At 33.6% G+C, this 25,505-nt stretch overlaps 2 protein-coding genes across 6 annotated transcripts; one reads left to right on the forward strand and one right to left on the reverse strand.

The window, feature by feature from the left end:
* Positions 1-1,260: 1,260 nt before the first annotated feature.
* On the forward strand, positions 1,261-4,465 carry LOC132751231 (monocarboxylate transporter 12-like). Its single transcript, XM_060741383.1, has 6 exons — positions 1,261-1,600; positions 2,152-2,295; positions 2,529-3,020; positions 3,145-3,630; positions 3,803-3,928; positions 4,264-4,465. Exons 1-6 carry the CDS (start codon positions 1,261-1,263, stop codon positions 4,416-4,418), a joined length of 1,743 nt encoding a protein of 580 aa, XP_060597366.1. The 3' UTR covers positions 4,419-4,465.
* A 2,555-nt stretch (positions 4,466-7,020) lies between these two features.
* LOC132751219 (AP-1 complex subunit mu-1) lies at positions 7,021-23,756 on the reverse strand. 5 transcript variants are annotated; one of them, XR_009628654.1, is made up of 12 exons: positions 23,638-23,756; positions 21,949-22,057; positions 21,440-21,664; positions 21,110-21,240; positions 20,534-20,678; positions 17,825-17,951; positions 13,526-13,671; positions 12,836-12,907; positions 11,760-11,918; positions 11,260-11,385; positions 8,940-9,508; positions 7,021-8,500 (listed from the first exon to the last, which is right to left on the reverse strand). XR_009628654.1 is itself a non-coding variant. In XM_060741364.1 (11 exons), the coding sequence occupies exons 2-11, from the start codon at positions 21,988-21,990 to the stop codon at positions 9,410-9,412; spliced, it is 1,272 nt and encodes a 423-aa protein (XP_060597347.1). In that variant the 5' UTR covers positions 21,991-22,057; positions 23,638-23,756; the 3' UTR covers positions 8,752-9,409. The 5 variants fall into 5 exon arrangements, 4 of the variants coding, with proteins under 4 accessions (XP_060597347.1, XP_060597351.1, XP_060597350.1 ...); XM_060741364.1 differs by lacking the exon at positions 7,021-8,500 and having other exon boundaries at positions 8,752-9,508; XM_060741368.1 differs by lacking the exon at positions 7,021-8,500 and having other exon boundaries at positions 8,752-9,508; positions 13,526-13,668; positions 23,638-23,755.
* Between the last annotated feature and the right edge of the window lie 1,749 nt (positions 23,757-25,505).

Here is a 25,505-nt window from a genome sequence, read left to right on the forward strand (position 1 = left end):
TACAATGAATAGCGAAGTGGAGAATTTGCAATGCAAACATATTCAAATGAAATAATCTTTTCCGTCAATTAATCGCGCTCTTCGCGGTTTTTTTTAATAATCATTTTGTAGTACACAGTGGGTTATTATGGTATGTTAGTGTTGTACATGTATCCGAAAGCTGTAAATAGAATGATGACCTTAAAGCTGCATGCCTCCAGATGAGCAAAAATATTTCAATAAAATCAAATTTGAGAAAAATATACTTAGATTTTATGAAAAGTAAATTTTTGCATATTTTGTCCTCTTTTTCGTAATAACGTGTGGACTGTAAGTGCCATTGATAATTTGAAAATTGCTTCCTTTTGGTACTTTCTAAATAATACCATTAAACACATTTTATAAAATTTTCCTGAAAATTAATGTGAATCTGGAGGCTAGCTGCTTTAACATTGTGAAAGTCCGGAAATCTAATTATAGAGGGATGTTCTATATTCACCGGTCTCCTATGTGTAATTCCCGATCTCTCCCGGTCTATTTTGACCGGGATTTACTAGAGTTCGACAAATAGTATCACACGTTTATTGTCTGGTCTCTCCCGGTTTTTTAAGTAGATGTTTGATATCGTTTTTTTAAATAAGTTTTTTTTTCCAAAATGAATGTTTGTCACTTAGTTTGGTTATAATAATTAATAAACACAGATCAACTCGCAAATTTATTGTTTATTATTATACATAAACATACAATGTGGAAAAACAACAATAGCATGTTTCATTTTATTTATATGAGATAAAAACAATCAATATGTACAATAATTGAGTAAAAAGGTACATTTTTATGGTATTAATATGACACCATTTTTAGATTAACGAAACGGTCATTCGTGTCGCGCTATGGTAATAAATAAAAAACTTGAGAATTCTATATAGCATAAATAAACGTATACCATATAGCGGTATATTTTGAATATCATTGACCAGTATATTTTAGATATTATCGTTAATATTGATAAAATATCAAGTTCCTGTGGAAAAAAAGGTAATATTCTAATCTCTAGCATGCCTACCAAAGTTCATAATAAACAATGTCTTTCGTCCGCTCATTCATAAGTGATATACAATTCTGATAAAAACCACTTAACCATTGAAAAAATTATAAGAATATCTTGTTATCATATGTCTACTAGGTCATCTTCACTTGCTACATTTCTTGTTTGGACGCCTTTTGATGGTTTGCATCAATGCTTTTCTTGTACTAAAATAAATTAAACACTTTTTCCAGATGAACACAAACAACGCGACTTTAGACGGATCATTAAATGAAGACGAAATCAGGACATTGCTGTACAGCAATGAATCGAAAACAACAAAATTGAAAATCGGAAAGAATGGCGGCGATTTACTTGAATCGAAGAAAAGGGAAAATGTAACGAGTACTGTATCGCCTGATAGTGGATGGGGTTGGATAGTAGTGCTTGGTTCATTCTTTGTTCACTTAATAACTGACGGATTGTTGTATTCTTTTGGAATATTGTATATTGAATTCCTAAATCAATATGAAGGCAGTAAAGGGGAGACAGCTTGGATCGGTTCTCTGGCAACAGGACTTCAGCTTGTAACGGGTAGGAGAATATTGCTACATAATCAGTTGTTCTTTTAGTTGTTCTTTATGGTTCATATCATGGACCAATCTGGTCTACTGGCCTTTGTAAAATAAAGAACCTCATTCTAGTTATCATTATCTACTCATTTATTGAACGTGATTAAAATAATTCAAAGAAATAACACATAAAATTGTAAACAACTTTACGAAAACTACATCAGCAAACATTACCTATGACGGCTAATATTTCTATAAATTGAATTACTATAATTTAAATCACAGCAACAACTGAATTTATCATGCACATCAATTTGTGACAAAGGTTGTGTGGAAAAATGGAATTTAAATGTTAAGATTATTTTAAACTGAAATGTAAATGAATTTGGTGAAATTTAATTTCAAACAATTAGGCAAATAAACATTATCAATGTATCAAAACAATGCGCCATTTTCAAACCTATTTTTATTTGTTTATTTATATTATTTTCAAAGTAGATGTGCATTTTCTTAACATTTGTCAAATAGACCAATCTTATCGGCTTTTTCACAATAAACTTTTATTTGTTTCAGGACCCATCGCCAGTGTTTTGACGAACAAGTTTGGATGTCGAGCTACAACAATCATTGGTGCTATAGTAACCTCCGTTGGTTTCATTCTAAGCGCCTTTTCACCGAGTCTTTATTTTCTCTATTTCAGTTTTGGCATACTTTCAGGTATATGAAACGTTTGCTTTTTTACATTATGTCAAGCATGATTATTTAATAACACTTTACAGTAAATTAATTTCTATATGATAATTATTCAATAAAAAGTACAAACCTCTCATATAAACATGTGTCAATTTTTCCTTACAGATGTAATCACAGTTCTATATGTCTTGTTCAGTGTACATAATGTTCAAATATTAAACCATAAAAATAATATCATGTTCTTTTTTTTACCTCAGGTCTAGGTTTTGGTCTAACATATTTCCCAGCTGTTGTTTGCGTTGCTCATTATTTTGAAAGCAAGCGAACTTTGGCTATGGGGCTTGCGTCTTGTGGGAGTGGTATAGGAGCTTTTATTCTAAATCCCTTATCAAAGTATTTGATTGACGTATATGGGTGGCGCGGAACATTACTCATTCAAGCGGGTATTCAACTTAATTGCATTTTGTGTGGAGCCCTATTTAGACCACTTACGAAACAGAAGCAACCAGTACCTCAAGTTGAAGGTACAGAAAGGAAATTCTTTACACAAATGGAAAATTTTAACAACACAAATAACATATTAGAAACTACTGATAAAGTATCATCATTGGAGTTATCACATTTAGCAACAGTTCAGCAGAATGGTACCGAGCATGAACCATTCCAAAGTGTGAAAAGTTTGTCTCTGTGCCCTACTGTATCAAAGAGGAGGCACAGCGGAGAACCAGCTTTTCATTCAGATAAACATGGTAAGGTTTACTCTTTTATCTATATTTATCATAAGTAGACAATTTTTAATAGGTATATTAAGTGCTTTTTCTGAAAACTACAAAAAATTGAAATATTTAGTTTTATACTTAATTTTCATTGCAGAACATACTGTATCTCATTGCAAAGAAGGACCATTGCAGACATGCATAAGGGAGAACTCTTCTAGCCACAATTTCGGTAAAGATGAGAAATTGAAGCATGAAGTGAAAAGTTTTGCAGTAAATCTATGTAGTATGATGTCAAAGGCGTGCAATTTATCCCAATTTAAAAATGTGATGTTCATTTTTTACCTTATTTCAAACGTCTTAATAAGCTTCAGTCTTCTTATACCATTCATATTTTTATATGATCGTGCCATTGAGATGGGAATAGACACAGCAAGTGCAAAATGGCTGGGCGCCATTATAGGGATAACAAATACCGTTGGCAGAGTGTTTAGTGGGATTCTTGCTGACAAACTGAAGATAAATAAGATTATGTTATTCAGCAGTGCAATTATAGTTGTTGGCGTTTCAACTGCCATTTGTCCACTATGCACAAACTTTACTTGGCTCGTCGCCTTCTCTTGCGTATTTGGACTCTCCTACGGTAAGCGCCTTTATTACTTTTGTTGCCGTCAAAGAACAAATTGAACAAGCTAAATGGTAAAATGAAAGATTGATCAATATAAAAAAGTATAAAAAGATAAGTTAAAACAGACATTTTTGAATATTTGATAATTCTATCAACTTTTATCATATCTAAGATCTTTGTTTTTCAGGTATATACATTCCACTTATGTCTGTTGTGATAGTTGACATCTTGGGAAAACAAATGTTAACAAATGCATTCGGCTTACTACTGATGTGTAAAGGAGTTGCAAATCTGATTGGGCCGCCGTTTGCGGGTAAATATTGATATTTTCTTACAAGTTTTAATATGTACATATTATGTTGAATTGTGCATCTCGTTCTTGAGAACGCCGCACTTACATTTAGAGTGCCATATGAAATTTTGAGGCGCTGTTTTTCCTCATTATATATTGTTATATCTTAACATGTTAACTTTTGTTTATCAATCATTTATGAATACATTTTGTACGATACATTAACCATAAATCCTTCTAGGATAATCTCATATTGCAGACTGCATGAAACTTTTGTTTAATAATAATTATAATTTGTTTAATAATAATAATAATAATAATAATAATAATAAGAGAAATATTCATTCTAATCACAGGTTGGCTTTATGACAAGACAGAAAGTTATAATGCACCTTTCATTGTTGCTGGGATCAACATAACGATTGCTGGAGTAATGTTAGCTTTAGTTATTTGTGTTACGAAACGCAAGCGTAACGTCGGGTGTGAAAGTGAAATGAAAATGACTAACTAGCAAGAAACATTTCGTGCATGCTCTCATGCAAACACAAACACTGGTGAACAAACAACTCTCTTTGTCAAAATATTTTTGCTTGTTTGATTCATATTATAGATGTTGAAATATGATTTTTTTTCAAAACGGCTTATATTAAGTTTTTTTGATATATATGATCAGTACATGTGCTGGGATTGACAAATATGCATTTTATTTGGATTTTAAAGGCGTTTTGAGCTCCAAACCCCAAGTGTCTGTGGATTGAACAGTTATTACAAATAATTATATAATTTTATCATATTTATATGCGCAATACAAAAAAAAATATATTCATTGATTTCGAATAAAATGCCGTTAAGTCGGGTAATTTTGACAAAAAACCAAGCTGTCAGGTCTCTGTCGACTTACACATGCGGTGACTTCGAGATTATATATCTTCTTATAACTTGAAATGATTGTAATGACAGCTTTATTCTTTTCGAGTTATCAATTCCCTACCATTTGGTACCAAGACTTTGAAAATTGGTGAAAAAATGTTATGGAGTTCATATTAAGAACAGTGCTAAAAATGACGGGAGCTACTTACCTTTACTAAATATATATGTATCAATTTTTTTATTTTATTTTGTGGTAAATGAAGGAAATTGAATTAAAAGCATATACCAAATATTAAAACCTGTTTCAAATGAAAAATCATACAGTTTACATGGTTTTTGAGAGGCAGGAGGGTTGTAGAGGGGGGGGGGGGTATAGTGGCCAATCAACGCGCCGAACACCTTTGGCCTGAATCGGGTGTACCATATCCGAAAAGTTACGTAGTGTGGCCTACATTGAACAATTATGATGCAAATGAAAGAAATTACCTATTGGCATGTCGAACTACCATTTACAGGTGTGAACATGCAAAAATGACATTGAACAAAGCATAACGTGCTTTAAAATTTTTCTTCAATATTGGAGGAATAAAAAGTATATAACCACCTGTATATCTTATGTTGTGTTATATATAATACAAAGTTTCTTAAACATCCAAATTTGGTTAAACAGAGAAAATAATATTCATTTTCCTATATAATAACTTGATCTGTTTAAACAGCACATTTAACGTACTGCGCACATTTGGAGACATTTAAGTTAAACGTAATGAAAAACTGCTGATCAGTTAGATTTACAAGTTAGCTTCTTTAAAAAGAAACATGCGAGAGGTCTTTTCCAGCCGTGGAGGATTTGTTTAATCCGAAAATATTTGGAGATATATTTGCATAAAAGGCACGATGAATGTTTATAAATTACAATTATTTCACAAAATAGAATTTATTATATATATTGAATAAAGTGTCATATTATTGAAAGATTATATGCCGGAGAAATGGACATTTTCTCGGCGCATCATATTATATGATTAAACTCAATTTAAAGTAGTATCAAAATAAAATGTTCTTGTAAAATTCAATAATTAAATTTCCGATTAATGTTTTGGAAAGTATAATGGAAACATTTCTTCTGCAACAGAGACTTCCAATACAGGCATAAAGTATGTTAATCAAACAATTTTAAGTCTGACATTTTAGGCCCCTGTGGCCTTGACGTTTGAACTAGTGACCCCAAAATCAGTTGGGGTCATCTACTAGTAATGACCAATCACTATGTGAAATATGAAGACTTTGTGATAAATTCTTTCCAAGATAACAAGCGGAAATCATTCTGACATTTAAGGCCCCTGTGACCTTTGACCTAGTGACGCCAAAATCAATAGCGGTCATTTACTAGTTATGACCAACCAGTCCATAAAATATGAAGAATGTGATAAATAGCTTTCAAGATAATGAGCGGAAACCATTCTGCCATTTAAGGCCCCTGTGACCTTGACCTTTGACCAAGTAACCCAAAAAATGTATTACTATTGACCAATAAGTATGTGAAGTATGAAGATTTTGTGATAGATAATCAGCGGAAACTATATAGTCTACCGTCGGGCAGACAGATCTCGACTGACATCAGCCCTTCTTCGAAGGCGGGCATTATAAGTTGTAAATGTCACCTTGCTCACTTAACTCTGTATATAGCAAGTGAAGCAATATTGAAAATGAATTCAGCATGTCTGCCAAAAACACAAGACTTACTGTAAAATGAAACATGAACTTTTTATCCTTTTCTTATCCCGCACTCTCTCAAATTCTTGAAGAGCTCTTGCTTTCTCTGGTCCTGATACCATCCATAGTAACAATTGGTTCGAGTTTTCAGTAAGGCCAATAGCACCATCACCTTTCACAAGTTAATTGTTTTGTTCACGAGTTGGTCAATGGGTTTCAAGGAGAAATCATAAGATTTGCTCGTTACAAAACGTCAATTTTCAAACTGCTCAGCAACATCAGGATGAATGTGACCTAAATTCATCAAGTAACGAACATGTACTGAATAGAGGCAAACATCTTAATAAAAAACACCTCTTCCCCTATCAAGGTCACCTCTTCCCCTATCAAGTTCTGTTAGCTGTATCAAAACTCTATAATATTGAGTAACATGGCTTTTTGGGACTATTTTCAACACTGAAAACAAAGAACATTAATTTCACGAGCTTACCGCAGGATATCAATTAAAACAGGAAATAACTCCAAAGTTAAACGTTACCATTTATTGATAATGATACAAGCTATGGACATAGCATGTTTTAACATGCATGTTCCAAATTCACAACAAAAAATGAGAGGGGTGTTATACAGTTTGTTAATAACAAACTTCATTATTTTAATTATCACTGCCTAGATATGAAGTTTACATGTAACATGAATAAATATGATATAAAAAAAACATCTGTTCACTTTTTTAAACAGTTAAACATGGAATGCATTTAACATAGAATATTAAAATTAAGAAAATGCTCAAAACTTTCTTAAATTCCTAATGCTACATATATATTAACTCTTTTTTGAATGTTCACAAATTAACAAATAATAAAGGGTTTATTAATCATTAAATTTTGACATTTCATTAACATTATGTGTATAATAAATTTTTTAATATACATGTACATAAATTTGAAAAAAAAAATGTTTTATACTACCCCCCCCCCCCCCACAAAAAAATAGAGTTCATAACTCTGAAAAGGAAATTAAACATTTTTTCATTAAATATACATGTATATTAACTTTTTGAGGTAAAAATAAAGAAGATTACATTGCAAATTGGGTTCCTGCATATCTTATCCAACTGAAGACAGTAGGGATAGAGCAAAAATAAATTGGGAAGGATATCATTTTACAATTATATAAACATGGTATTTATGAAACTTTAAGAACACTTGAAGCACTCTATCATTTAATCCACATAAAAAATAAGTTTATTACTTCATTGTCTAATTGATTATTTATTACTTATACAACGTTGCTTTATCAAATCCAGAATGGGTTTTAAAATATGTAAGTTTTACACACTGTATACGTTTTGTAAAGACATAAACAAGATCTGTCTATAGACAGCATGCTCCGCTTTTCTCAGTGCTGGATGGTAGAATATAAGTAGATCTAATATAGAAAAATCGGTAAAACTTTGTAAAAATATTTTTAGGATTACCTGCCCTTATGAAACAAGCATTTTTTATATGCCAATAAACAAGTATACCAAGTTTGAATAGCTTATATAGTTCCTTAATGAAAAGGTTAACCAATGCCAACAAACAGGTCATGACAATAGTAATACAGTGTGTAACAAAAATAAACTAGACCTATCACTGAAGGTGATTAATACCCCCACCAGCAACTTTTTGAAAAATAAGTAGTCTGAAGAAAAATTTCAACACATACTATCAACTTTGTACAAAGAAATATTTCAATTAATTGTAATCCCAACCGGGGTCTCCAAATAAGCTTGCTTTTCACAAAGTTTGATTACAATATCTCATTCCTAACTCTAGTTATTGTCCGGAAACCATTTTTCTATATTTAGTAACGGTGACCTTGACCTTGACCTCAGGGGGTCCAAATGCAATACCAACCAAGGTCTTCATATAAGCTTGCTATACACCAAGTTTGATTACAATATCTCATTCCTAACTCAAGTTATTGTCCGGAAACCATTTTTCTATTTTTAGTAACAGTGACCTTGACCTTGACCCCAGGGGGTCAAATGCAATACCAACCCAGGTCTACATATAAGCTTGCTAAACAACAAGTTGATAACAATATCTCATTCCTAACTCTAGTTATTGTCCGGAAACCATTTTTCTATTTTTAGTAACGGTGACCTTGACCTTGACCCCAGGGGGTCCAAATGCAATACCAACCCAGGTCTTCATATAAGCTTGCTATACACCAAGTTTGATTACAATATCTCATTCCTAACTCAAGTTATTGTCCGGAAACCGTTTTTCTATTTTTAGTAACCATGACCTTGACCTTGACCCCAGGGGGCCTAAATGCAATACCAACCCAGGTCTTCATATAAGCTTGCTATACGCAAAGTTTGTTTACAATATCTCACTCCTAACTCTAGTTATTGTCCGGAAACCATTTTTCTATTTTTAGTAACGGTGACCTTGACCTTGACCCCAGGGGGTCCAAATGCAATACCAACCAGAGTTTCCACATAAGGTTGCTATATACCAAGTTTGATTACAATACCTCATTCCAAACTCTAGTTATCGTCCGGAAACCATGATGTGGACCGACCGACGGACGGACGGACGGACCGACCAACCGACCGACCGACCGACCGACAAGCTGACTCCTATATACCCCCCCTAAACTTCGTTTGTGGGGGTATAATTATCAATATCCAAGAAGATTTTTTTAAATAAAACACAATTCATTTAAGTATATGATATTCTACAATTCATGTTATACACTACTACTTTGGTAAAACATGAATAGAATTTATTCAGAGAAACATTGCACAGTTTTCAGGAGGACTTTTATCACAAATTTTAACAGGTAATATGTGCAGATCTGATCATCTGTGGTGTTCTATAGTTATAGTCTCTGGCTGTAGTGGAGAAATGGCTACCTCGTCCCTCAGCTCGTCCTCAGTTGGTAGTCCCCATTTTGAGTTATATATCTAACCCATGGTAGAGCTTGATAGCCACTTTTTTCAATGATCTTCAAATAACGAACCTGGTATAAAAGCAAAGATTGATATTATTCAAAATATTTTATGAAATCCCAGCTAAAATTTATTTCAAAAGGAAAACTGCCAACTTTAACATGACTTACATCGATCAAAATATGACAATGATTATGTCTTGAAAAACCCATTCACTTAGTTTTTTTTAAATTTTGTTTCAATTGAAAGCTGCATACTTGCAGATTAACAAACCTATTTCAAATATCAAACTCTTGTAAGAAATACTCCCATCCTCAACAGATGTTGGTGACATGAGTTTATGAGACAATTAGTCACAATAACCCCCTTTAACTATCCTTTTACCCCTGAATTTTAAGTCACACCAACATGGTGATGGTCACATGACAATTTTCCAGCTTTACAGGTAGAGGGTGACCTAAGGTGCTGATCTGTACATTATTTCAGCCACAAGCGGGCACCTGTGTAGAAACACTGATTTTTTGTAAGCTATATGGATAGAGCATTCAAAGTCCCTAGCAAGATTTGCACCCACAGCAGTGAAAGGCAAGTGGTTTGAAGCCAATAACCTAAACGATTCGACAATGGATGCCCTATCTTGTAGAATTATACAAAACGTCGCTTCTAATAGATAAATTGAAGTTTTGGTATAAATTTTACAGTAATTAATATGTATACCTACAAGATGATGCAAGAGAACATTGTCTGGCATAGTTCACTTAAATTCTTATTTAACAAAACCATCATGGTTTTAGTTTCTGGGTGACTGCAAATATTAAGAACATAGGACTATGGTTAAAATGTTCATATTATCCTACACTGTACAGTTGACTCTCAATAAGTCAAAATCGCTTTACTCAAAATTCCGCCTAAGTCGAATAATTCCTAAAGTCCCGTCAAATGTCCTTCTTTATATTTGTATTTTAACTCCGCTTAGGTCAAATTTTGACTTACCGAGACTCCTGTTTAGTCGAAAAGAAAATTTGGTCCCGTCAATTAAAGTCCACATATTTTCATCTCAATTAGTCGAAGTGTGAAAACAGCCGACTGATCAAAGGTTGGCGACATCAAGGTGAGAGGTTTTAATTGCCGGTCATCATGTATTATTAACACGTCGTAAAAGTGTCTTTAATCCGTTTCACGACTTAATTGGTTTTAACAGTTAGATAACTAAATTAAAATTTAATTACATTTCTTTAAAAAAGTTTACTCGTGCCAGTCTGACGGGTGTTAGTCAAATTACAGTTTAGTCAAATAACAGCCTAGGTATTGATGTGTATTATCAACGTAAATGATATTTGTATAATTAATGTTCCGTCATATTGCATACATTAATTTGTACTTCCGATTCACGATAGTTGGTAATTTCGTTTTCGTCCGATGATCAATTAAATCAAATATAATTGTGTGTTTATGTTTCACTATTAATATACATGTATCAAATTTTGAATGATATATTTTTGTTCATTTATAATTTGTAGTTGAAAGTGATTTACCGTCATTTCAATGGTTAAATATTGCAGCATTGCCGCTAACAACAATAAGAAACCTACTTCTTTGCACATTCAATCAGGTACATGTATATACATATACGAAGTCAACGTAATGGCGGTAGTTCCACGTTACTCGAATTCCGTTTCTCTCGAAGTAAAATACCTAGTCCCTTGGATTTCGAGTTACCGAGAGTCAACTGTATATTCATGTAGTGAAAAATATACTCAATCTTAACAATATTCCTTGTTGTTTGTGAAACAGAAATACATTTGTCATACATGTACATTACCTGTATTCCAGATACAGTGAAATAAGGAATCTCAAACTTGATACTGATTGGTGGACGTCCTTCTTGGTCCTCATTCTCTACACTAGGTAAACCAAAATGTGCACGCATCAAATACTCCTTGCCTCCCTGTAAATAAAAATAATCACCTGTGAGAAAAACTTTTATGTAAAAATAATATGCTTACAATATGCAAGCTTTCCTAGCATGAACCAGAAGGAAATTTTGACCGAAGTGAAGCCAGAGACACAAGTGTATAAATGATGAAGACCTTAAATCATAAACATTTAAATAGAATAGAGTGAGAAAACAAGGCTTTAATGATCATCTTTATACCTTTTTATATCAATTAAATATTAAATTCTAACAGCAGTAATGAATGTAACATTTTATTTTTGATATATTGACAAACAGTATATAACTATATTACAAATCAATTTACAACTACTAATATACTAGTACAGGAAACTGATTCAAAGCAACCATCTTGAATTTATTCTTACAGGGAAAGATTTAATAGTCCACAGTACAGCATTCATTTCTGGAGCATATTTACAACTTCCGACTGTTGTCTTAAATTTGGGAGAGTCTGCATCAGGAGGTACTGGTATCACTATCTCCACATTGTTAGCTGTCGATCGTCTCTTAAACTGACTCTTTGCCTTAAAAAAATAAGAAGATAAATGAAGAAACCATTCCTTTGTTCAAGGTATACAGGTTAATACAAAATGATAACTTATGGTGCAAAAATGTCAGTCTCAATATGGCCGACTTATTTTTTTTGTAGGGGTTTAAGTCACACAGACTATAATATAAAGGTCATATGGCCATTCTCTAGCTTTACTATGTAGAAAAATCTCGGATTTCCCTCTGTACATTATTTCAGGAACAAAAGGGTACCCAAGGGAGCAATTAAGCACCCATTAGTTAGCCAGATGGCTTAGTTACAAGGAAAATTCAGTCACTGATAGAAATCACAACTATATTATTGAGAGCCAAGTGTTTTAAAGTCATCAACCTGAACCAGTGAGCAATAGAGGCCAAAACATGGCAGACTTAATAGCTGTTAACACTATTTATAATTTTGTAACATCTACTTTGAGAAAAAAATAATACATCTGGTCAATGATTAACATGAAATGATAAAATTATGAGCAACATATCTCAAGAATAAAGTCTAAGTCTTATAAAACGAACATATGGTGTGAGATGTCATTAGGCAACAATGCAGGCAAGCAGCCCACCTCTAAAACATGTCACTCAATGTGAGAAAATTCTTTGTTATTTCCATGTCAACGATAAATTTGTCAGTATCTTAACTGTTACAGTCATTGAATTTAAGATTTTGAATTTACTGGCCCGAATTCCAGTTTAGAACTTATTCTACAACATAATTAACTAAATTTTCTTAAAATTTACACCAGCCCGAAACTAATTTTCACTGGTCGAACTGATTTTCACTGGCCATAGGCCACCGGGCCAGTGCTAAATTCGATGACTGTTAACAGACTGGATCTTTCCCTTGTTTCTTGATTTGATAGTACATATCATACACAAAGTGATATTGAGAATTACTCACCTTTATCATATATTCTACTCTACTATGGGCATGTCTTTCGATAACTGATTCCACCCAAATTAAAGGTTTAACCTAAAATAAATTATGAACATCTGTAAATAATTGATATAAGTAACAGCACAATTTCTTATCTGATCATTAAAATGTGTGACATAAAATCACACAAAAATGTTATAATAATTCGTTACATAAAACGATGACATTGAGGACAACGACAAAGACAACATGGCAATAATAATAGCGTGACTTTTTCTTGTAAACAGACGAGTTAAATTTACTCTTACATTCAGAGTCACTAGTTTTATTTATATTACTTGCATAAAAACAATATTTCATCAAATGACCAGTTGAATTTACAAATAACATTTTATACTGCAGTTGTCAATGTCAATTGTTTAAGCTATTAATTATGAACCCACAGCAGTGTCGGGTGATTCCAAACCCTCAACATAAGCAACTGAGTTGCAAATGCCAACAAAACAAGGCCTGTGGAAGCTGCCCTTCCCCTAATTTTGGGGGAAAATAATACAATATTTTTGTAAAGAGGGAAGAAAAAGAATTCAATTTTTAGGGAAAACTGCATGATCTTAAAGAATTTTTCTTTAGGGAAAGCTGTCCTTAAACAGTTCCTGCTACAGAAGAAAAAAACCCTGCAAATGTCATACTTACATTAATATTTAGTCAACTTACATGTGTATTAAGTCTGTAGGACATCAGTTCAAACTCTCCGTCAGGAGGTACGAAGGATATTGTTCTATCATTCTCAAATCGAGATAATCTCACACATTGATGAAATTTCGTGTCCTCCAGGTCGACAGATTTGCTCTTTCCTCCTTCAGTATAAAGAGCACATGTATGTTAAAATATTTACTGTTTCTAAAAATAGCTACATGGATGAATATTTATCATATTCCATTAGTATTGCAATAAAATTAAAGGGGCAACATTCGCTGCCGCGGCAGCGAGTATTTGTGGGTGTGACTAATCAGTGATGTAAAACTGTCTGTTATAAACCCTGAGCTAAAAATAGCATGCAGTGTTAACCTGCAGGGAGAATGTAAACAAAAACAGCTGATTTTACACAGGAGAGGTTTAATGGATGTTTTATATAACTCACAGATTAATCAGATTAATTAAAAGACATTATCAAGCCATCTTGTCCAGATATTATTTTTGAAGGCAGTTGTTTTTCTTTTTTTCACTGGAATGCTGTATGTTCTTGAAGGATCTCTTTTATATGGAATCTGCCTTTCTGATGTTTGAGGGCGATTCACATTTTCATTCCAGTCAAGGACAGCCAGGTTAATCCTGATTTTGTAGGCATCTAATCCAAAACATATTCTTTTGTCTCCATACTGTAATAATGCATTATTAAATGATTCTACGTAGTGAGTGTCCATACAGTATCTATACTTTTCTGCATCTTTGTATACTGGCATTGATTTTAAAAAATTTGTAAGAATAGAAACAGCTTTTTCATCTTTGATGGTGTATTTGGAACATTCATAATGTGGATCTGTTTTGCATCGAGAAGTTGGTAGACAATTGTCGTGACTGCCCTTGTAGTGGTCAACAAAGTTAAGTATGTTTTTTCGTAGAATTTCGGGATTATTTTGGCAGTTTTTCATTGAATGGAATGTGTGAGTTTTTAATGCAGCAGCTTTGTCAGACAGTTCCTCATGCCACACAACTCCATGTGTTGATTTGAAGCCTGTTGTTATTTTTCTTGCAGCTTTAGCTATGCCCTTGGTCATATCCCAAGTATCACTTGCATTCGTTGTTGGGCTTCTTTCTTCTCTGACATATTTAGTTATTTGGTTGTTGTTGTCATGTGCATGGATGTTTACTGGGCAGTCCTTCTGGTCAAGATAATCATATAAGCGTCGTACTCCTACAAGTTCATGCCGTTGAGAGCTGGGATCATCAGACTTGGTGACTGTCTCAACTTGAATGCACTTGTTTGTTGCTTTACCAAAGACAGACAACATCAGTGAACTTTGCATTCTTGCGCCAACAATGGCGGCATCAGTAAACAATATTTATTCCTGTCAGTATTTTCATCATCAGGCAAAAGTGCAGCGGTCATGGCAATTTCATCTTGAAGAGCATTGTTTTTAGATTCTAAGACTTCATTCTCTACAGCTCCTTTGTAAGTCTCCATCATTTCAGAAATATATTTTCCCCAAAATCTGCAATATCTGAAGCTTCACACAGTTTTTAAAATTGGTTAGGTAGTATGCCGCTGGAAAAAATAACCATGACAAAATTTGTAACTTGCTAAAAACTTTCCGTTTCCCATGTGTGGAGAGGACGTCCAGCTCAAGGCATGGGACTCCTTACATTTGATATTGGCAGTCATTACCCATGCATTTTTTTTGTTGTTTGATTTATCAAGACTTAATCTTTCCTTGCATTTTATATCATGGGCTTGTACTTGTGTTATAAGTTTTTTGAACTGATGATAAACATCCTATAAAATGTCTTCCGTTTTTGCATCTTCCAAGGTGCAATATTGATATTCTGGCTCAAAGTCTAAACTTTCATTTGTCACATTATCTTCAACGGGTAGATTCAGAGAAGTAAAAAAATCACAAAGCCTGTGGAGTAGCTCAAAACGTCGATATTTTATTAAACTGTCCTCCACCAAGAAACAATTTTATTTTGTCAATTTTGTTAAACAATTCAGTTTTTTCTGACTCATCATTGTAATAGTACTCCAATTTGCCTCTTGATTTTCTATTTATTTGTCTATTTTCTTTATTTCTTGCACGTCTTTTTTTCACCAGAATTTGATGGATAGGCTTTTGGCTCCTTACGTAATTCCAAGCGTATTCTTTTTATTCCATTATTATGATCTTCAACTTGTTGATTATGGTTATCATCCATGTTTATCACTATATTGTATACCTGACTTTACTAATGAATTCACACAAATGAAAATGATATCAGCTTCACATTGTTTTAACTGTAAACTCTGCTGGGAAACATTTTAATCTGCCAACACCTAATTAAGATGCTGTCACAATGAAGTATAATTGTTCATTGTATGGCCTGCCATGTAGAATTAAAATTCACATAGGATGCTTGTTTTGGAGGGAAATAGTGCAAATCTTTAAGCTGTTATAATCTGATTTTATATATTTCGTACAAATTTGAATTCTAAAAAATGGCACAGGATAATAAGAAAAAGAGATATGTGATTTATATGACAGAAGAACAGAAAGAAATTACTTGTGGAATATTCAATTTTCATGGGTGGGATATTGAAATATCAAGTGATGACGATAATGAAGCAACAAGTACCCAGTATCAAAATTTGAGCAGAACATCCACTGAGACTAAGTCAGTAAACTCAGATGTTTGCGAAAAAGAAATTTCTGAAGAAAATGCAAACATGTCAACAGATCAACAAAATGGATCATCTGAACTGGCTACCGGTAATACAGATGTTTGTCACCACTGTCTTAGTTCCCCTTGTGTGACTGCAAGTCCTCAGGCCTGGTTAGGAGATGGTCGCTTAGCAAGACCAGGAAATAACTTAATAAGAAAAAAACTTTATAGAAAATACTGGACTATGCTCGACAGAAGGGGACTTGGGAGCAATAGTGTATATTTAGAAAGAAAGGAGAGACTTATGCTTGCAGCACATGTTGAACTGACTGTAAGGGAAATTATGCCTGACTGTGTCCTGCATCAAGTCAGACAACTATATCCAAATCCAAAGGATGTGCCTTACATGGGACATTTCTTTTAAGAAAACCTGCTAAAAATGATCTTGACAGGAATTTAAAATATTTTTAAACTATTAATATATAAAATTTTTATACAAATGCAACATTTGGTTTGATAAACATTTGTGAAATGTAATTTTGACTTCAAGATATTTACAACAAAATATAGTGTAAATGAAATATACCTGGAAGTTAATTTTACTGTTTTCATGAAGTTTAAACCATTTAAATACAAGTTGAATCAGTACTTTGAAATTAAAAAAAAAATCATAGATTAATGGATTATTGTAAATTTGTTGGATATAAATACTTTTTGATAAAGTAAGATCAGTAAAAGGTATTGTTTTTTTTTCTTATCATGTATTCAGCATTCGAATGTGTCGTCTGCTGAAAATCTACCTCCCTGAAATATATATCGTCTGCTACAAATCTCTCTCACTGAAATAAACACTGCCACGTGTTTCTGTTTACTACTGAAGGTTCATGACCTGTAATGATCAGTTGGCTCCTCCCAGGGAAATTCAAATTTCAAATTTGACAGCCAGTATTTTTTTCCAGAAACACTCTTAACAAAGTTTTATTTTGAATAATTTTAATCAATCTATATCAAGAATATCTATGCCTACATACATGCCAAGTGTTGTTTAAATGCATTTGGTAATTAATCTTAAATCTTTGAAAAAGGGTCCCTGAAGTGAAGCATGCATAAAATTAATAAGAAACCTGCCCTAGCGCCATCTGCTGGCTTTTATAGTGCAGTTGGGCCTTTAAAGTTGTCTATAAGGATGACCAAATGGAATACACAAGTACACCACACATTTAGCAAAAGTTACATTCTATGACCATAACTAGCTCACCGACGGCCCATTAAACTAGCTGATGTTATAAAATGTGCAATCCCTAAATTTTTAAAATGCATTCTGTTTAATTCCTTCATATCATAAAAAATAGGAATTTAACAGGTGAAGTTCAAAAAAGAATTTCAAATTAATATAAAATTATATAATTCTTTTTGTAAGACCTCATAAAATGTAACCAATGAACTTCCAGCATTTATATCACATGATGTTCAAATATAAATCATTATTGGATCAAATGCATATTGTACTTCATCTGGCCTTATTTTCAGTGTCCAAAAAATCTTTGATAAATCATTATTGTACTTTATTTAGCCTAGTTATCATTTTCTAATTCCAAACATTCCAAATCAATTATATATTGCCAGAACATGGCAACTAATATTTATGCATAGACTCACTTCCTGTTGACTCAAACAGCACTTTATCATTAAGTCCGAGTCTCAGTTCTGGCATGCCAGACAGGTACACCCTCATTTTGATGGCTCCTACAATCTCACTACGCAACACGTTGCCATTTGCGCTCACCTTTAATATATCAAAAAATATATATACATTATATGTACTTTGACACTAAAGCTACATAAAATTTTTACAAACCATACTGGCATGCGAGCAGTTCCCGTACAGAAGCAGTACCCGTATTTTTCATGTTAACGCTTGATTTTTACTTGCATTCTTCAAAAATTCATTTCAAATCAAACAGATACATAAACGAGACAAAATCTAAGTGTCAGTTCGGCAGTACGTATAAAAAGTCTCATTTTAGATCACTTTCACCTGTGCGTTGTCAAAACGTGACCTTCTTTTATCTGGGGGATTTCGTCCTTGCGCGCATGCGCAAAAATACTTAAACGTGAGGCATGTTAAAGGGTTTTACACTAATACCAGCTGTTTACTGATAAGTAGGCAATGTGATGAAAACTTGTTTAATTATCAGAATTTTGACCAATATTACTTTTATGGCTTTGATGCGTAAAATATCATGCATACAAGCATGCCATCGCATGTGAATGCGTTGGGGGTAACGGTACCGGGTAATAGATGCACGCGTTTAGTCTACTTTCTATTTCCTGAATTACATCTAGTTATCTCTTAGAAAATGGTCTGTTCAACAATTATAAATGAAAAATAGGTCCGATATAATAAAATTGTATAATTATAATGGGTTAAATTTTATGTACGGGAACTACTTCTATTCATACAAAATAATGGATAATTTCGGTACCCCATATGAGGCCTCATAACTAAGGGTTATTCTATGTTTAGAACATGATGGAATTTCCATGATTTGTGTGACGAGCCGAATATTGATGTGTAACATTCAAATTTTGGTGAGTGAGCGTAATAAAAAATAATGTTTAAATAACTACGATTTTTGTACGGGAACTGCTCGCATGCCAGTAGACAGCTTAATACAACAACTAGGCCCTCTGCTTAACTACATACTGTGCATTTGTTTAAGTATTAAATATTTAAATACATGTACATGTATCAATAAAACAGGTTGACTGACTTCTGTAATTCATTTATTTGAATAAAATACAAATTGAATTCCAGCCTAACTGATAGAAAAAGAACTCAGTTTGGCATCTGACTAAAACTACCAACAATTCTTAGATCACAAGAAATAACTAGAACTATCGATGAATGCGATTCATACCCCCACCAATGTCCTTGACAGAAGAGGACTTGGGAAGGTGGTAAAGGGAATAACTTTAGTGGCACAAATACATATACATAAAAAGAAATTATCTCTGGTGAAAAAAAAGACAAATTGTACAGGTAATAGTATAAATATATATTGTCAAATGATGTTCGAATAAGTTACAAATAACCTTTCATTTTTCCAATGAACTAAACATTTTCTAAGTCAATTTTTGACCTTCAAGTGTGGCCTTGACCTTAAGCTGGCACAAGGGTAAGATGGGTTCTGCACATTACCCAGTTGGGGTGAACATTTGAGTAAAGTTTGAAGAAAATTCTTCCATTAGTATAAAATTTATAGAGCGGACACGACATATTGTCTAATATTTGATTGTATGTAAATTTGAAGACTTAAAAAGGGGCATAACTTTGTTAAAATGCAATACAGAGTTATGAAACTTGACCTGCATATCTTCATTGTGACACTTCATATACATTTTAAGTTTCAAGCAAATACCTTTTCTAGTTTCAGAAATATTCAAAACATGTTAAAATTTAATAATATTTTTCTAAGTCAATTTTTGACCTTCAAGTGTGACCTTGACCATAAGCCGGCAAAAGGGTGACATGGGTTCTGCACATCCCCTTGTTGAGGTGAACATTTGAGCCATTGTTGAAGAAAAATCTTTCAATTAGTGTAGGACTTACAGAGCGGACACGACCTACTGTCTAATATTTGATTGTTTGATATTTGACCTTCAATTGTGACCTTGACCTTGAGCTGACACATGGGCAACATGGGTTCTGCACATCCCCTTGTTGAGGTGAACATTTGAGCCAAGTTTGAAGAAAATCTTTTCATAAGTGTAGGACTTATAGAGAGGACACGACATACTGTCTAATATTTGATTGTTTGATATTTTACCTTCAATTGTGACCTTGACCTTGAGCAGACACATGGGTTCTGCACATGCCCTTGTTGAGGTGAACATTTGAGACAAGTTTGAAGAAAATCTCTTAATTAGTGTAGGACTTACAGAGCGGACACGACATACTGTCTAATATTTGATTGTTTGATATTTGACCTTCAATTGTGACCTTGACCTTGAGCTGACACATGGGCAACATGGGTTCTGCACATGCTCTTGTTGAGGTGAACATTTGAGCCAAGTTTGAAGAAAATCCTTTAATTGGTATAGGATTTATAGAGCGGACACGAAAATGGAGACCGACGGGACAAAGCGAATCCATTATAGCCCCCCCCCCCCACATTTTGTGTGGGGGTATAATAAAAAGTTCCTGGCAAGATTCAAACCTACAGTGGCAATGGGCAAGTGGTAAATCACATATAAAACAAGACTTGGTAAGGTTTTTCATTGTTCCAACAATATGATTTTTATTCAAACGACATTATCTTTTTTTTAATTATCTTAGAAAATGGTATTGTTCAAGTGTGACTTTACCAGTAAGTTGACTGATTCAATAACATCTAGAAACACTTCATTCTTTCTATATTTGAGTCCCTCAGATCTCCACGACACAGCATTTGTTACAGCCATAGGTGGACGGGGAGCGATTTCCATTTTGTGTCCCTCCTGAGTGATGTACCTTTAATTGAAATATGTCAAATATAAAATACATTACTTCGTGATATACATCAACCAACTTAGTCCGTATTGTTTTTTTAACGATAAAAAATTTGTATCCTAGTCTTTTTCTCAAAAAATTTCTACCCTTGTTTTTACAATGGAGAAAGACAACAAGGATCTCTAACCCACCCTAGTTCTCCTTGGAAAACCAACTTAGGGATGCCATTTGTAAACCAGAGAGCTCATATGAAAATATTATCAAGCGTACCACTCTGATAACATAACTCATTTACTTAAAAAAACAGCCAACCATAAATGCTTATTTTAGTTAAAGAATGAGTGTTTGTCTTTCATAAGAAGAATTAGATTCATCTTCTGAATACCTGTGTTCAAAAATTATGTTTAAATGAAATATTATTTGATATTCCAAAACAACACATTGATACATACTCTTGTAAAATTTTACTATCTGTTGTTTGAGGGAAGCCAAAATCCATGACCTCATCCAACAGTTCATAAATCAGCACAAAGTTATCTCGTATACTTTCTTCTTCCAGCTCTTTGAAATATTCTAGAAATATCTGAAAGGGAAATCTTTTGTGTAAAAAAGGAACAACTTTACTTGACCTATAATAGGGAAAGCAGCTTCCATACATAGTTTATTCATTGTTCTATTCAAATTAAAAATATTCAGTAAGAATTTTATAGATTTCAATAAATTTCTGTGATTCAAATACATAAATTGCATTATTTACAAATACAAGTCACATATGACAATACCTGTACACATTTATGTAGAAATGAAAACACCAGAGCAACATTCGCATTTTTCTTCGATGATGCCACTAGATATAGGTTGTTGTATTTTATATAAATAAAAGCTATATCTCCATGCTGGATAATAGGTGACATCTGCCCTTCATCTTCCATATCCATTACCATTGGCATAAACTTGTCTATCACAGACATGTCTATATCCCCTCTGTAGTTCCGACATATCAGAACCTGCAACAATAAAATATAAATCATTTTTTTATTTTTAAAAACACATAACCTGGAACTGAAGGTGTTAGGCCTTTATCACCAGCATAGTGTCAGGCCGGCCTGCACATCCATGCCATCTGACTAGGCATGGCAAATAACTTAAGTGAAATTCAGCAAGTTAAGTGTTTCTATAGTAACAATCTACAATCATTTACATGTATATGATTTAATAAGAGGAAAATAATCTGATTTTTTTATCACAAAAATTTATGATGACCTTTTTGAACTATAAAATTTTTTATTACCTTTCCCTTCATATCCAGAATGTAGACTGCTGAAGCAGACATTGTGTAAGGTTAAAGAACTCCTCCAATTACTCTGTGAATTTTTTAATATGACTGGTAACTCTGCATTCTAGAAAAAGAACCATATAATTACTAATTCAATAATTAACTCTACCTTGAATTTCTGTGATTATGTTAACCTTAACCACACTATTTAAAACTATTTTACAAAAAAAAGATACTAATGTTAAACACATAAACAGTGATTTTTAATCTTATATAACAGAGGCCTTTTATATTATAAGCCTCTTCCAAATAGAAATTTTCTTCAAACTTCATGCAGTTTTCAATAAAAATATGAAATTATAGTCACACCAGCTTTTTCCTACTTCCCAAATTAGCAATTTTAGTGATTATTTTCCCAAAATCAAGCTAAGTTAAGCTAACTTATTTATACTGACCTATAGATAACTTTAGCATTGATTCTTTATCATTGGTTTCTCTCACAACAAATGTTTGAAAAATAAAGCAAAAAGCCTGGAAATGTTTTATTGCACAAAAAGGGGAATAATTCAGTGGTAATCAATGCTAAGAGTTATCTATAAGTCAGCGCCCTCAAAGTACATTGTACATGCAATCACATGTTTGACAAGAACATAACACTTAACACATACTAGTATATCAATAACACTTAACACATATATCAATACCAAAGAAGTGTGGAGAATCAAAAGCCTGCATGCAGAATCCACTGGAAATTGACCCACATACTTTACTGTAGCAGGTCAATTAAAGTCTGTGATTGACCCAGTAGCAACTAGCATGCTTATTAAATGCAAAATGTGAAAAACAGCTGAGCTTCATCATAAAAAGAAATTTTCAATGCCTGCTAAAAGTGATCAAGAAATTTTTTTTTATTACAAATGTGTACTTTACACATATAGTGTTTATAGAAATGATTTAATAATGTTTAAATTTATTTCTCTTCACGTTTTAAGCCATTGCCTGATTTCAAACAATATGCTCCTGACTGTTTCAATTTTTGACCTTTGCCACACCACAAATTATGTCGGTCCCACGGTCCGACGGACATGTCTGGTAATTTTGATGAGGTCCGGCGATTTTTTTTCTGGATAGGTCTGACTGCCCAGGTTTTATCCAAGTCGCATGTAAACAAAATGGCGTCAATAAAGGTGCCAAACCTGGGAAAAAACAAAACTCTAGGAGCGCGCAGAACAGCAGTAAAAGGATGAAAAGAATAGACCTGAGACAAAATGTAATGAAAAATGGAATCAGGACCGTGAATCGTTGGTGTATGACAGGGAGGAGATGCGATGAAAATGCGCTGTACGGACTACCACAAGTCAGACCATTTTACATACGTTTTATACAGTCAGATATTTACTCGCAATTCAACTGATAAGATTAGCCTATGGAAACTGTCAATCCGTGTGGAGTAAAAATTACGCACTTATTGAATATTATAAATAAACATGACTCGAATAAATTCCCCCGACTTATTTTCAACCCCACCCACCAAATTTTGTTTCAAGAGGAAACAGATTTTGGTCATATTCTGCAGCTGAACTAAAATGAAATGAGCTTTTCATGTTCTTTTACGAAAGATGCTTCAAAATATATCTGGAACATATTCATAGAAAATGAGTTTCACTTGAAATTTCATAAATTAAAGCATAAAATCTTATTCACCGGAAGATTGTTGTTGTATGCCACCTGGTAGCCGAATGCGTTTCCGGTTCCGGTGTCTATAAATTGCGGGAAATTTAAAGTGCAGGTAAAACAACTGTTAAGTTACATCTACAAAGAACCACCGATTGTTGAGTGACATGAGTTGTATCGTTTAATAAAATGGTTATTTAGTGCATGGCAATAGTTAGATTAGAATTTATATCACAGATTTATGCAAATACCGTTTATGTGTCAGAGAATGATATATCACGTAACAAATCCGGATATCACTGCTTAATTAAAGCTCAAATGCCGGTATACGGTAGTTCAAAACTCGAGTATCATTGAATTAGCTTAGTTATTTTAAAGAAACATGCCGAGTTGTGTTTAACTGTTTAATTTTTGTGAAAATCAGTGCTTGCTTATTTTCGTACACTAGCGGGAAGACAATTTTAGAAAGTCAGTGTATAACTACTACCCTAAAACGGTACTGTTCCCAACAGAAAATAGACATTAAAATTTCCATTGAATGTTTAAATTCCGAAATGTGATTTCTCTGAAATCATCTAAATCCAACATATTCATATAAATCATCACTGGATAGTTCTACCTGGACAGTGGAAGCTGTTAGCTATCTTTATTCATGATGACTAATCTTATTTGTAGCTGAAAAATGCTTAAAAAAGTTCCCAATTTAAGTCAAAATAACGAATTTTTTCTCAATCAGTCTGGTACTGGCACCATTCCCAGAGTAGAGAAAAAACGCGGAAAGTATTTGTAGATCTATAGTATTTGTAGAAAGTTAATTTTATAATATTGGTGATAACCAAACTAGAGTACCTAAATTAAAACGGAGATCTATCAAATCCCCTCGTGGGGACGTAGGCATGTCTGCGAGCCAAAACCAAACGCAAAGCGTAAAAAAATGTTTAAATGAAGAATGTTTAAGGGAAGGTGGTTCCAATTCAAATGTATACAGTCCTAAGAAAGGAGAATTTAATAAAGTCTGAATTCAAGTTGCTGTGAATAACCTATATAACACAGGGGGTGGCCATGGCGTGATGTTGGTGAAAGCAACCAGACCCTGGGGAATCTTATAGAAAGGGATAACCCTGCATCTATACCTCTGAATTCCAGTTTTCGGAGCTTGAGGGCATAAAGCATGTCCATGACGCTGGAGGTCTGACAATAGCATAGCTTCATCCATCGGGCTGCTCTTCTTTGGACATTTTCAATTTTATCTATTTGTATTTTGGTGTTGGGAGACCTTACTTCGGAACCATATTCAAGCTGAGGTCTGACTTACGTCTGGTAAGCAACGGACTTAATGAATCTCGATTGAACCTTTGTTTCTGTGTAGAAATCCTAAGGTTTGGTTTGCTTACTTGGATGCCCTTGTTATGTGGGCATCTCCTGTTATGTTTTCATAGGTATTTTGCGGAGATAATCGATTTCAGTTGGACTCCATGAAGGCAGCATTTTGTTGGGATAGGATGTTTCCTATTTGTGACGTGGATAACTTACATGTATTCATGAGACTTGGAGCGGTTAAATTCCATATCCCACCCAAACTCCCACTTTTCTTACCGATTTATGCCATTTTGGAGGGTGACTGACTGCTGTGCAGATGCCAGAGCATGTATATTGCAGTGTCGTCTTCAAAGAAGCGGACCTTGGAATATATGTTTTGTGGGAGGTCATTTCTATAAGCGAGAAACAGAAGGGGTTCTAGGACTGAGCCTTGAGGCACGCCTGAGAATTCTGAGATCGGTTTAAGCTGCTGACATTTATCACAACTGTTTGCATCTTAAAGTTTGACCTCTGATTCCGTAGCCGTGTATTTTTAGCAGTACTTTTTATGACTGATTATCGATAGCCTTACTGAAATC

The sequence above is a fragment of the Ruditapes philippinarum genome, unplaced genomic scaffold (assembly GCF_026571515.1).
Source record: "Ruditapes philippinarum isolate M1 unplaced genomic scaffold, ASM2657151v2 ctg470_1_1_1_1, whole genome shotgun sequence".
Classification (NCBI taxonomy): domain Eukaryota; kingdom Metazoa; phylum Mollusca; class Bivalvia; order Venerida; family Veneridae; genus Ruditapes; species Ruditapes philippinarum.